We start from the raw sequence: 13,383 nt of genomic DNA, 5'->3' as shown, positions 1-13,383 counted from the left end.
TATAAGTTTCGTATTCTTTTTGTATGTTTACATATTTAGACGAGAAAAACCAAAGTCGTCGGTTGATCTTGAATAGTTTCATTGATTGAAGTAGCGACTGGTAAGCGAAAAATACCGGTTTCAATGTTAATCTTAGACAATCCGATTGACTAGTTAACTAAAAAAATTTTTTTCCCTCTACCATTGTTGCATATTGTTCCAGATCACACATGACTTCTATTCATATAAATTATCCGTGTAAGGTAACTTTTAATCGTGTTAAAGAAAGTAGCCTATAAAGACTACTCGTCAACGTAAATGTATATAGTTCTGTCAACTGTTGTTCTAGTGTCGTCTAGAATTTACAGTTAAACTAAAGTTATACTTAATATATATATAATTATGCACACATTACATTGGATATTCATTTCATTCTTGTGTTCGAATAGTTGTATGCTACAGAATCATCAACATTATCAGAATCATTAACATCGTCTGTACATATAGATTATATATTATCTTAATTATGTACCATTTATGCTGTATACGTATATATATATATATATATATATATATATATATATATATATATATATATATAATTGCAGAATTTCAATGATTAGCAATAAAATTACTGGCAAAGTAAAAATCAGTCAGAAACCTTGGCTTTTTCTATAATATAAACGTTACTTCATAAAAAAAAAATTAGGCAACCATGAATTGCATAGGTGAGTTTAAATTTTACAAATGCTATATATCGAATATGATGTAGGAAATGATAAGTGGTGACGCGTTTGTTTAATACTTTTATCCCCTCTCTAAAACGGTCAACCAATCAAAGATTCTCATAAAAAATTTTGCGCGGGAATTGCACCAAATGCGAGTTCAATGCGTAACAAGTGTACCGATATGTGTTATGTATAGATATTATAGTTTTCAATAAATACTGTGTGTAAAAAATTTAAAAGACAAAAGTTGTTTCTGTTAAAAGAAATAATTCCTATATCTTTTTTAAGCTAAAACTTCGGTTGCACTGTTAAAAATGACTCCTACTGCCTGCAAAATATTTAATAGACCATTTACAGTATGTATAGAAGGAAACATAGGAAGTGGTAAAACAACATTTTTAAGCCATTTTAAACAATTTAATAATACAACGGTTCTGCAAGAACCGGTAGAACTTTGGCGGAATGTAGCTGGAACAAATTTATTGGTAAGGAGACACTTTGATATTAAAGTTATCGATATAATTTTATAATCTTAATGTATATTATTTATATCCTTAAACATATATGGATAATACTAATAAATATCTGTTAAAATTATTTAGGAACTTATGTACACGGATCCCGTGCGTTACAGTTTCTTATTTCAATCATATGTACAGTTAACGATGCTACAGCTCCATACCTATAAATCTCCAATGCCTTACAAAATTATGGAAAGATCAGTATTTAGCGCAAGGTGTTTTATAGAAAACATGAAACGCACTAAACAATTACAAGATATAGAGGTCATTGTTTTAGAAGATTGGTATGATTGGTGTGTACAGAATGCAAATATTGAAACAGATTTAATAGGTATATTATTTTACATATATACAAAGCAAAAATATTATTATTATATCACTAACTATTATTTTTGTGTTTAACTACAATAGTGTATTTAAGAACATCGCCAGATATCGTATATCATAGAATGAAGACAAGGGCCAGGAAGGAAGAAAATGCTGTCTCATTAGAGTATTTAAAGCAAATTCACAATATTCACGACGAGTGGCTTTATCATCAGACGTTATTCACTATACCAGCACCAGTTTTAGTACTAGATGGAAACAAAAGTCTAGAAGGGATGATTGCAGAGTTTCAGAATTGTAAGGATCTGATATTTAGTAACAAAATGGAGAGGCAAAACAAAGCAAAAAATGTTACTGGTCATACATTAACACGCCCTTCGTCATAACTTAAAGTGGGCTTTCAAATGAATAAATACTACCCCATCGACTAAGATAAAATTTCTCTAATAACTAATGTCTGGCACAATTTGAATTATTTATATTCATTTTGTCACGTGTCTTTCCTTGTATACTCGATGCTGTTTTTACATGGTAGATACGTTCCAGAGAAAACTGTGTAAAAAAAAGACTTGAAATCCATACAAAAATCTGGGATATGTTTCTAACTTTTTAAAAAAATTGAGGAAATGCCTAAAAAAAATCGAATTTGTGTTTTTATCGTAATTCAAATGTATAAAAAATTTAATTTATTAACATTTTTAATTTGTATACATACAATTTTTTTTATATTTATTTGATAACAAACGCATATGTTTTTGATTCTGAGGTGAAATGAAGGTGGTACTAGAACTCTTAGAATTCTAAATTAAAAAACCGTGTAAAAAAATAATAGAGGGAATTTTTTGAGTTTGTTAGAGTAAAACTGTGTAAAAAAAAAAAAAGACAGTCTATAGCCAATATTGAGTGTATGTATAATTTTTCTTTGTATATGTACACTTCCAATTTGTATAGAAATAATTTAATTCCCAGCACAGTCGCATAATGTTACCTGTGTAGTATTTTGTTTGTAATTGTGCATATCATTGCATTTACATATATATTAACTAGCGTATTAGCTGCACAGAGCATTTTCGAAGATACAATAATAATTAATGTATGTATGTATTGTTTTGGAAGTGTATTTTTTTATGCCTGCACTCCAGGAATTACCGTTACATCATATGTAAGATATTATATAATGTACAATACAGTTATATGATATGCGCTGAAAATTATATATAATATTTTCAAGATTAGTATTAATTTTACATATGAGAACGACGGTTAAGTTGTAAAAGTACAATTTATTTGATTTTTTTGTAGACAGTAAGCATCATTTAAAATAGAAAAACTACATTTTGGTTTAAAAAAATATTTTACCATTTGTATAGAATGAAAAAAGTAAATACATTAATATATTTTTGCAAAATATTTAATCATTTTTTAATTAAAGGCCTTATAAAAAACATGAAGATCGAGTTAAATAAATAAAAGAATACAAGTTCTCTATTAATAAGAATCGTTGGTCATTCTTTGTTCTTATCATTATATAAATGATGTCTTCTAATATAAGTCAGTTGCAATTTAATGCAAGTTAAATAACATTATACTCATCAAATTATTGATACAGAGATATATTTAGAAAAGGAAGTGCTGTTTAAAACCTTTAAATTGCACACACTTTACATATGTAGACGACAATCTAGCAGCGCAGCAGCTGCTATTGAAAGTTAGATGAACCCATGCCTTATTCCAAGAAAATGAAAACTGTGCACCTTTATTCAATTGTATGTGCCTAAATTTTAAAGCGTAAACTGTTTCAAAAAGAAAGTTTATGGAAAAATCACAAATGATATGAAAATATTATCTTCAAATCCATTAAGTTTAGTACAAAAATAGGGAAAACTAAATTTAAAAAACTGATAATGTAGGTATATATGTTACTAAATATAATACTAAATACATGATACTAAATATATCAGAGCCTGGATTTTTAATTAAAAAACAAATTTACGAATACTTATAGAAATATGTAAGATTTTCCTCTGTTTATATTTTCGTTATCTGTCAGGTTAAAAATTAAATTTATTCACATTCCTTTTTAAAACACCTGTGTGTAACACATAAGCGTGATTTATTCTATTTCATATTACAAGAAAATACAAAGAAATTACAGATACAAATACTAGTGCAATCAATAATACTTAAGTGACCAATAATTTTTCTTTTTAGTCACATATTCCAATGTAATCAATAATATTTATCAACAAGTTAACTTTAAAGAAATACGCAAGCAAACTTTGTAGTATTGACGTAACTTTATTATCATTGTTTGAATTGTACTCTCTATGTTTAAAAGACATCAAATTTTTCTTCATTCTTACATTTAATCTTTAAATATAACAATATATCAGAAGCTGATATTTTCTTTTTTAATTTTTAGCATTTACATACCATATTGTAATATAAAAAGTAAAAAATTATATGTTAATATGAGTAACTGCATATACAAAATTAATTTTTAGTGTCTAGCGTTGTTTGTATGCAACGTTTACACATGTTACACAGCTTTTAGTATCTTTTCTATAGGTCTTTTAAACAATGTTTCATGAATATTAACTATTTCCCATAGTAAATGTTTTTGCTCTTCTGAAAACTTAATATTCGTTTTCACAAACGATAATACAAGCTTTCCAAAATTTTTGTCTTTGGCAAAATCGACTGCTTTTTCAAATAATAATCGTATAAGTGTATCACTTATAATGATATCTGCTTCAGTAGCGACTAAAGTATTCAAAAAAGAAAGGTGCCATGACTTAAGTTCTACCACATTTGACAAGTATTCCCTATAAATATGATGTAAGTTTATCTTGTACGTCTCGAGTCCCTTTAACATTTAATCGATAATAATAATAATAGAACTATATAATACCTACGTAATGAGAACACTATGTCTTTGAGGTTCAAGAGTATTTACTATGGCATCTACAAGTGTTGTATCTTTTAAATCAACATTCAAAAGCGGAATAAAAATTAATTTCTGAATATCATCTGGAAATTTTTGAGTAGATTCTGTTAGAGCAGACAAAAGTAATCTGGAAGGCTTCTCTAAAGAAATAATCTGCAACAATACTGGAACATTATTAACTGTACTTGTACACGTTAATTCAACTAAACATTACCTTGGGTAATATTATGTGACTATAGAATATGGGTGCATATTTAATTTGTTGGTCTAAAGTCATATTGTTCATAGAACAACATAAATTGTACGTCCCTATCGTACTTAGCCTTTTTTCTAAATTGCAAGCTACTTCAAAAAGTTCTATATCTGTTAGATTTTCTAAGTGATTTACACTTAATTTTCCATTAGAACATTCTAATCCTTCGAAAATACATTCTGCGATATCCCATTTTGATAGTAAATGCTCCTGTTCAACATTTTCATCTAAACGGTTGTCAAATTGTGTAAAATAAAATTGTGTCGAATGAAATTGATCTGGTGCCTCTAATAAAATATTATTGCAATCTTTATTGGTTTCGTTTAAAACTTTTTCTACGTGTACATGTGTTTTTTCTTCATTCTAAATAAAATATTACAAACTTCAACAATTATATTAACCTTAGATATATTCTCTCTTCTTACATGTACAAAAGCGATCAGAATACAAACCTTTTTCGTTACAATTTGCCATAAGGGATCAGCTTGAACAATATCTTGGTTTAATTTTTTTTTAATTGTTTTTAGTTTTTCTATAGTAGACTGAGACAGTGTATAATTTCTTAAAATATCAACCTCCTTCATGTTTTTAATAATACATGTATTTATGATCAGACAAAATGCCTTTAATGTGCTCTTTCAAATGTCTACATATGCGACAATATATATACATAAAACTTTAAGGTTTTTCATATCTTACTTAACGTTATATATCCACACATGGTGTGCTACACAATTGAGGCCAAACCATAGTATTAAAACATTAAAGAATCGAACAGAATAAAATTAATTAATTCTACCTAATGAAATTTTGTTCCAGTCGATTGATGCGTTATATGATGCATTTTGTTTCTGAACATATCATTCTTTATTTATAAACCTTTATTTATAATTATGGAACTTTGACATCGATTGATATTTATAAAAAATGTATACTTCTATTTTGAAGAACAAAAGTAAACCTAAGTAAAACTAACTGCTGTTGTATTAAACGTTATTTAACTTTGTCTGTTTGAAGCTTGGTCTAGCTATGTAGACATTCTAAGCATTAGATGTAATAAAGATTGTTTCACATATTATTCAATGTGTTAGGAAGAAATTGTTGCAAACAATATTTTAAACTTGTACCATTTTCATAATCATAGATACACGTATAAAAAAAAAAAAACGACTACGAGGAAACAAAATTTCCTATTGACTTTTGACAATTTACTAGAACACAATTTACATAGAATATATTCATACGTTTAGGGTATACTTTTTACTTTTTACTTTTTACTTTTTACGTAAATATATGCCTTTCTTAGATATACTGTAAGTACAATAATGTACTATACATATGATACGTCACATCCCAGTGATATGCCTGTTGCATGTATAAAGCTCACTCTCATTGTGTCGCAACAGTTGGAAGGTTAATAACGAAAAATAACATTTTACGCGCTGAGCAATTTCTATTTCCGAGTAATATTGCCATGTGTTAGAAACAAATGTGTATCATTTTTTACGAACGGTAAGACAAGTTTCTCATGTGTGCGTGTAATTAATGTCAAGAAATTTTAAGTGAAACAAAAGAAAAATAACGATTAACAGATAACAGACAGTCTGTCTAAATGTTTTTAGCACTAAATTAGTTTAAGTGCTTTAAGAATCAACAAGTTCGTTTAAATTGTAAATTTTATGTGTATATTCATAAAAATAGTTTATTCTAAATAACTGTATACTATTTGTGTGTGTATTATGTGTAACTCGATTAGTAAAAGAAATTAGCTACGCTTAATATAATATATTAAACATGACTTCTGAAGTTTGCTTTTATTGTTTACAGTTACTATAGTAAGCAACAAGTACTTCTTTCGTGAAGAAGGCAATGAATATTTACTAAGATTCTTCACTGTAGTTCGTTGAATAACTTACACGGGGTTTAAATGTTTCGTGTGTATAATCATAAAAACACCAGAAATAATAGTTAAATGAAAAAATTAGTTTGCCTAACATCTATGCTCATCTATGTTTCGTGTGCAACTTGATTATTGTCATTTGTGGTTTCACTTGCGGAAAACCCAGATTATCTGGAGGTCATTAAAAATCGCGTTCGTATGGTTAGTATCTACTTTCAACTGCATTAGGAACTGTTTTCAATTTATCGTGTGTTTTTACTCTTTTCTTTTCAGCGATGATAACGCGTGCAACAACGGTTAATTTGATTAATCTTTTTTTATATTTTAGACGTTTTTAATACGTATGGTGTGTCCGTAAGTTCTGAGATTGCAAATTTGTTTAAAGTAAAAGTAGCGAGAAAATTTTCTTTCTTCTATCGTATCGCGTATCTAAAAGAATGCAAACAAATACAAAATGGCCAAACAAAATTCTGTTAAATCTCTGACATTAGTGTTAAAATAAGGTAAGGATTTTTTCTTTTCGAATTGATCTTCGTATATTAGAACAGCATGGCAAATAGAAATGTGTACGTAATTACCAAAGTTATAGGATTCCCGACATTTTTACCATTCAATAATCTGTTGTGTTTCAATAATATATATATATATATATATATATATATATATATATATATATATATATATATATATATATATAGAGAGAGAGAGAGAGAGAGAGAGAGAGAGAAATCTCTCTCTATTTATCGAATATCAAAAAGTAAGAGATTATGTATTACATGTATCACGCAATCAGTGGGTACATAGATTAAAATTGTACTGCAATCTGATTCTATATTTCTCTAGTATCGATTCTGGAGACAGATGTATCTATGTATGTAGGTTTGCATTCCGTGTTAAACTCGCGTTTTCGAGTAAGAGCCTGTCGATATAATCTGAGTACAGATTGATGTCAGATAGTAAACAGATCGTGTCAACTAATCATTTCGCCTATAGTTAGTTACGGAATGTATCAAGTCTCGTATTCAAACTTTGGTTATTCTGGTTGATGAAGTTTGTAACACGCGATGAGGATGTCTTCTGGAACAGATTTAATTACTGAATCTTCACTTGACTGATATTCGAATGTACAGAATGTTTCAAAATGATATGTCGCGGTAATTGATTTATAACTAAATTGGTTTTACCTGCAGGTACGCACATGAAGTAAATTTTTTCAAAAATTATGACACTTAGTGATAAGAAACATATTAGTTATTAATTGTTGAAACGATGTTTTTATTAAATTAAAATAAAAAATTTAAATTTAACATTGAAAATTCATTTAATTTATTAAATTTCAATGCTTGGGTTTGCCCTCCCCTCCACCCAGCTTAAAGGATATTTTAGTTTTTTTTTGTTCATTGGAATTTAGGTTAAATAATTCAAAAAACAGTGGACCAATTTTTATGATGTTGATATCAATTTAAAGCTAAATATCTAATAATTAAAAACTAATGTTTTTTCTCCATTGGTTGCACCATTTTTGAAAAAATTTACCCTACATGCGTACTTCATATTGCTCGTAAGTATATCGTATATCTCCGGATTGGTGAAGTTTTTTTCCGCAAACTTGTCGAGAAATTGATCTCTGCCTTCAATTTTAACTCTCCTGGAAATCAATGTTAAAAATCCCATAACTTGAGAATTATGTAAGAAAAACGGCAGGGGTTATTTAAATAAAAAAAACGGAGGGAATTATTTCGCAAACTTGATTGCTTTTGTTCTAGTCGGCAACTCGATCAATCGAAGGGGCGGGGGGTGACAACTGACGAAAACATAACTTTTCCCTGTACATGTAACTGTCTGAGAATTGAACCTGTAATTGGATCACGTTATTACAGAAATTAATTATTATCAACCCACAACAATCGTAAACCGAGTAAATTCGGTTTGAAATTTTTTATTTTAAAAAATGTAGCCTTCTGTGTATCGAGCATATTTTATTTCTGCTTTTTGTTTTCTAATATTTTATAGTGGTTTGCTTAGTAGCGAGTATTGAAATAATTGGTTATAAGTTATTGTTTTAAATTTTTTATATAGTTTCTGTGGTTTGGTTTGTTGAGCAAATTCGGTTTCGGTACCATCCACCTTGAAGAGAAGAAGTTCTGCATTTTGAAACTACCAATATACTTGTTTGTTTATGTCCTCAACAATCATAATGTCTGTTTCGTAAATTTTTTAATTTAGCATCTGATATAGGATCGCCGTTTGGCTATGATTTTGGTAGATTTATTGTTTCTTATTGTTTTTTAGAGATGTGGTTCTTTTCATCGTAGGGTGAAAAGGGAATAAAGTTCCGAGAGGCCCCGGTTGGCGATAACACTTGGGAACTATGGTAGCGGAGAAGAGAGAGTGGATATCAAATCCAAAATTTTATTTGCCGGTAATTAATAGTTTCTTGCATGCTTGCATGAACGTTTCGGTAGTGACAGTATTCATTTCAGTATCTATACGATATCCCACGTAAAGTTGCGGAATATGACATTATTATCAACATAATAAGTAAATTAATTTGTGTGACAATTTTAGATGAGACCGCTTTGGAGTGGTCACGAAAAGATAATGGCTGAAACGATATCGTTGGCTTTTCATTTCGATAGAACATTCTACAGAATAGAGACTGTTGACTAGTATATTACGAATTAGTATAATTAAAAGCTTTTCATTAATATTTCAGAAACCATTAAATATTCGCAACTAAAATATAATACCCCTCTGATTTTGGTATCGAAGAAACGTATGTGAGATTTGTGCGTTTGAAACGTTTAAGAGATTCCACCCGTTATAGAGATTGTTTGCTTGTCGTTGATATGTGTTTATAGAACGGGTAAAATGAAGTGTAGTATATAATAGTAATAATTTTTTTGGAATATCTCGGAAACTAGAACTACAAACGATTGCTATATGTATGTATAGGAGAAGGTCATTCGAAATTGATTTCTATGTTGTTTAAATGTTTATTCAGAAACTATCAAAATCGATGAGATGGTGCTATTTCTGTATAATTACTGAATATATTTAATTTTGTGAGTGGGTGTATGTTTAAACTTTGCAGAAAATGCCAATACTTTCGAATTTATCTCGCCGTCTTCATATGCTAACAACCGATGCGAAACCCGACCCACCACGGATACCAATCGACGGATACACGCACAATTTAGATTCGAATGCGGTGAATATCGAAAAGGAGAAAACTAAGTCTGAATCTGTCACTACAGAGCCGGAACAACAAGTAAAAGCGAATGATAAAACATTATCGGAAGAAAAAAGGTCTTTCGAAAATTACGCGATACCTTCAAAAACTGCTAATTGTTCCACGGCTGAACAAGATCCGGATGATGCAGCAACTTCCGCAAATGGTGCGAGAGAACAAAAGAGACCAAACGTTAAAACGAAAACAAAATCCAGACAACAGAATTCATGTAAATATAATTTCGACCTGATCGCTAGTTTGAAAGAACCTACCCATCCGAATTCGTTCGCGTCGAGGTAAACTAGATACTTGTTTTTTATATTTTAGCACGAAAGGCGCACGCTGTGAATTACAATATCATTAATTCAAATGGTGTGAAAATTGGCTCGAAGACAAGTTACATTTGTAATATTAACCAATTTGCTAAAAATAATACTGAAACGCCGGAGGAAGCATGGACACGATCAAAAGTTCGACAAATGCCGATGGAAGTAAAACATTTATGTGCTTGCACCAATGAAATTACTTTAGACGATATATTTGTTGTCAAAACTCATATCGGACATGGATGGAGAGACGTTGCTAGAAAACTGTTCTATACGAATGGTCAAATAGAACAATTTGAAGAAAATTATAGACATAGAGGCATAAGCGAAGTAAATTTAGTCATAATTATATTTTTTTATAATCCTTTTTTATATGTATATTGTTACAAATTTTCGTATTGATGGTTATATTTTTATAGGTAATTTATCAATTATTTTTGGACTGGAAACAAGCTAACACGAAAGATGCGGAGATCGGTAAATTGATAAATATATTATGGACGTGCAAAGAATACGACTGTGTTGAACGATTAGTCTCTACATATAGCGATACAACATAATATTTTTTAACTCTGACATTTGTATATCTTCTGCATTTCGAACATATCAGTCGATTACGTTATACTGTAAAAAATTATTATATTTCTGTTATTTGAATATAATATTATATATATATAACGTACTTTGAAATCACAATAGCTAATGTAAAAAGTTAGTAAGCGTTGTAATCATTATCTTGTATTTACTATTGCAATATATATAGTATCGAACAAATAGCTTGGAGTCTTTACGTATAATTCTGTAGATATCTGTGAAGACTGCGATTTTCTACTAAATTCTGTTATAAAATAAAATATTTGATTCTAAAGTCTAAGTATACCGCAAAAGACATTAATCTTAAAGAAAATTATAATAATGTAAAATAATAAAATGAACGTAAAAGTTCGTTTTTAAGAGAACGAAAGTTATCCTAGTCCTTTCTAACTTAGATCAAAGGTACCCAACAGACTTAAAATTTTTGTTAATATGTTGGAAGTTAATCAAAACAGAATACTTGATTTGGAAGATAATTATTTAGTATAGGGAAGTCACCTGCGATTTCTTTGATTTTCATATACGTATATTATTAAGGGCATGATTTCGAGTAACTTTCCCAAATAATTTAATTGATGATTTCTTACAGTTTCCAAGAGATACGTAAAAACTAATAGTGCCATAATACCCATAGTCGTGTTTCACGTCAATATAGTGCGACCGTTTCTTCACTTATTCTTTTTTAACACGCATAACGAGTGACCCTTGAAAATTTTTAGATGCGTAAATCTTACAGGCATCGGCGGACGTTATTAAAAATTACATCATTCTAGATCTTATCTCTTATCATTTTGCATATTATGCCGGTTGAATTAAAAAATTAATTCATCTACTTACAAATGGGAATCGAAATTGTTTACGCAACTGACTATTGTTACACGTTCACTGACAATAAATACTGATATTAAGTAACACATATAAGAAGCAAATGGTAAATACAGAATTTTCTAGTGTTTAATTTTTTATCGCGCATAATACATGAAATGACCTGTATGTACATACAATACATATGTACATGTAGCTTTGAACGCTAGTTTGAATTTGGCAATCGATTATGCGTCTGTTGAATTCCGGTCGAACAGATTCCTGACGGAATAGTTGTGTCCCAGTCGAACAGAGCCGAAGGAATCGAGTACAACACATTTTAAACTCCAAAGAAAGGTTTTGTTCAAAAGATACGTGCTTTCTAGCCTAGCTTAAAGCGATTAATTCTGTGCTGGTTTTTCCCACCTGGTATTTAAATAATTTGTGAGGAGCAAGGTAAGGGTAAAGTAATATTAATTTCGAAGGTTCAAGAGAATAACCAAGGGTCAAGGATGAGAATAGAATCGGTATTTAAAAGAAATAATATTGATAACCATGTCTCATGAGATAGCGAGTTGGTAACCAACACGTCTGTGGTGTAAAAACTAAATTGAGAAGACGCATGGATGTATATTAACCAGTGGTGGCTCGCGTATAGACATTGTGGAACTACAGCATCCCCTATTTCCACTTGATATTATTGATAACATTAATGGGTATTTTCCATCTTTTTCATTAATTCTTTCTTTATACTTGTACAATATATAATTCTCCGCAAAAATCTTTGCATGGAACTGTGCAGAACCCCCACTAATTTAGATACAAACCACCACTGATATTAATTCTATTACAACATAATTAGATCAAATCTAATTTAATTTAACCCACATCTAATTCAAAGTTAACTCTAATGTCATACTCTAATTTCATATAAATGTTCTGAAAAACTTAAAAATATCGAACATACTTCTACTTCTAACTCGGTAACTAAGAACGCGCGTCGGCTACATCTAGGTATAAGGAAAAGCTGTAAAAATATAGATGTTAATAAAATATTTCAAGTTCAAGGTCACTAGGATTCTTTAAACTTCATATTTATTAACTTCGAATCCAAGACACGAGTGTACTGTAGGTATCATTTTACTGACGAACCAAAGTATCCACCTCGATACAAATCAAAGAAAAGAAAGTCAATGAAAGTGTAAAGAACCATTTTTATACAATAATATATAACATAAAAAATGTAAAAAGAAAAGAAGCATAATATTGAGCTTCATTTCAACTTCTTACATGCATAATTTCAATAGACAACATACTATAAAAACAAGACTGCACAGATAAAAAAAGGAGAGTACCAGTTAAAGATATAAATGTGAAATATTTAACAATTTTCTACTTGTTTTGCTACTATTTTTGCATGATTTACTGTGTTGCGATAATGTATAATATGTACGCGTAACTTTTAGTAAAAACACAGTTGGAAAATTTGGTTTGAACCACCATGTGGTTCAACCTTTGTGCTAACTGAAATAAGTAATCACTAATATTTTTGTGAAAACAATTGTCCTTAAAATTTTTAACAAATATTTCCTCTAATTTTTAAATATAATGAAAAAATTCATACCTAAATTTTTAAATATATTGCCCTCTCGATTTTCATTCGCTAGGAAAGAGCAATATAATGTGGTATTATCTAAGACAGCCCTGTTTTCATTTACAAATTTTGTACATGTATCGCAAAACTGCGTTTCTTCACATTTTTTTTTAGATAT

General features: G+C 29.5%; 3 protein-coding genes across 8 annotated transcripts; 2 read left to right on the top strand and 1 right to left on the bottom strand.

Moving 5' to 3' along the window:
- Nucleotides 1-627: 627 nt before the first annotated feature.
- Dnk (deoxynucleoside kinase) lies at nt 628-2,005 on the top strand. Its single transcript, XM_076906084.1, has 4 exons — nt 628-707; nt 996-1,192; nt 1,310-1,559; nt 1,640-2,005. Exons 1-4 carry the CDS (start codon nt 695-697, stop codon nt 1,939-1,941), a joined length of 762 nt encoding a protein of 253 aa, XP_076762199.1. The 5' UTR covers nt 628-694; the 3' UTR covers nt 1,942-2,005.
- A 2,072-nt stretch (nt 2,006-4,077) lies between these two features.
- Nucleotides 4,078-5,411, bottom strand: LOC143430303 (uncharacterized). Its single transcript, XM_076906443.1, has 4 exons — nt 5,208-5,411; nt 4,717-5,118; nt 4,471-4,655; nt 4,078-4,380 (listed from the first exon to the last, which is right to left on the bottom strand). The coding sequence occupies exons 1-4, from the start codon at nt 5,337-5,339 to the stop codon at nt 4,095-4,097; spliced, it is 1,005 nt and encodes a 334-aa protein (XP_076762558.1). The 5' UTR covers nt 5,340-5,411; the 3' UTR covers nt 4,078-4,094.
- Nucleotides 5,412-5,985: 574 nt separating this feature from the next.
- Imd (death domain-containing immune deficiency protein) lies at nt 5,986-10,869 on the top strand. Of its 6 annotated transcripts, none has more exons than XM_076906468.1 (4): nt 5,986-6,006; nt 9,750-10,116; nt 10,215-10,543; nt 10,633-10,869. In XM_076906468.1, exons 2-4 carry the CDS (start codon nt 9,753-9,755, stop codon nt 10,771-10,773), a joined length of 834 nt encoding a protein of 277 aa, XP_076762583.1. In that variant the 5' UTR covers nt 5,986-6,006; nt 9,750-9,752; the 3' UTR covers nt 10,774-10,869. The 6 variants fall into 6 exon arrangements, with proteins under 6 accessions (XP_076762583.1, XP_076762578.1, XP_076762580.1 ...); XM_076906463.1 differs by lacking the exon at nt 5,986-6,006 and adding an exon at nt 6,105-6,129; XM_076906465.1 differs by lacking the exon at nt 5,986-6,006 and adding an exon at nt 6,242-6,267.
- The last annotated feature ends 2,514 nt before the right edge of the window (nt 10,870-13,383 follow it).

The sequence above is a fragment of the Xylocopa sonorina genome, chromosome 13 (genome assembly GCF_050948175.1).
Source record: "Xylocopa sonorina isolate GNS202 chromosome 13, iyXylSono1_principal, whole genome shotgun sequence".
Taxonomy (NCBI): Eukaryota; Metazoa; Arthropoda; class Insecta; order Hymenoptera; family Apidae; genus Xylocopa; species Xylocopa sonorina.
This window is presented reverse-complemented; position numbering and strand designations above follow the sequence as displayed.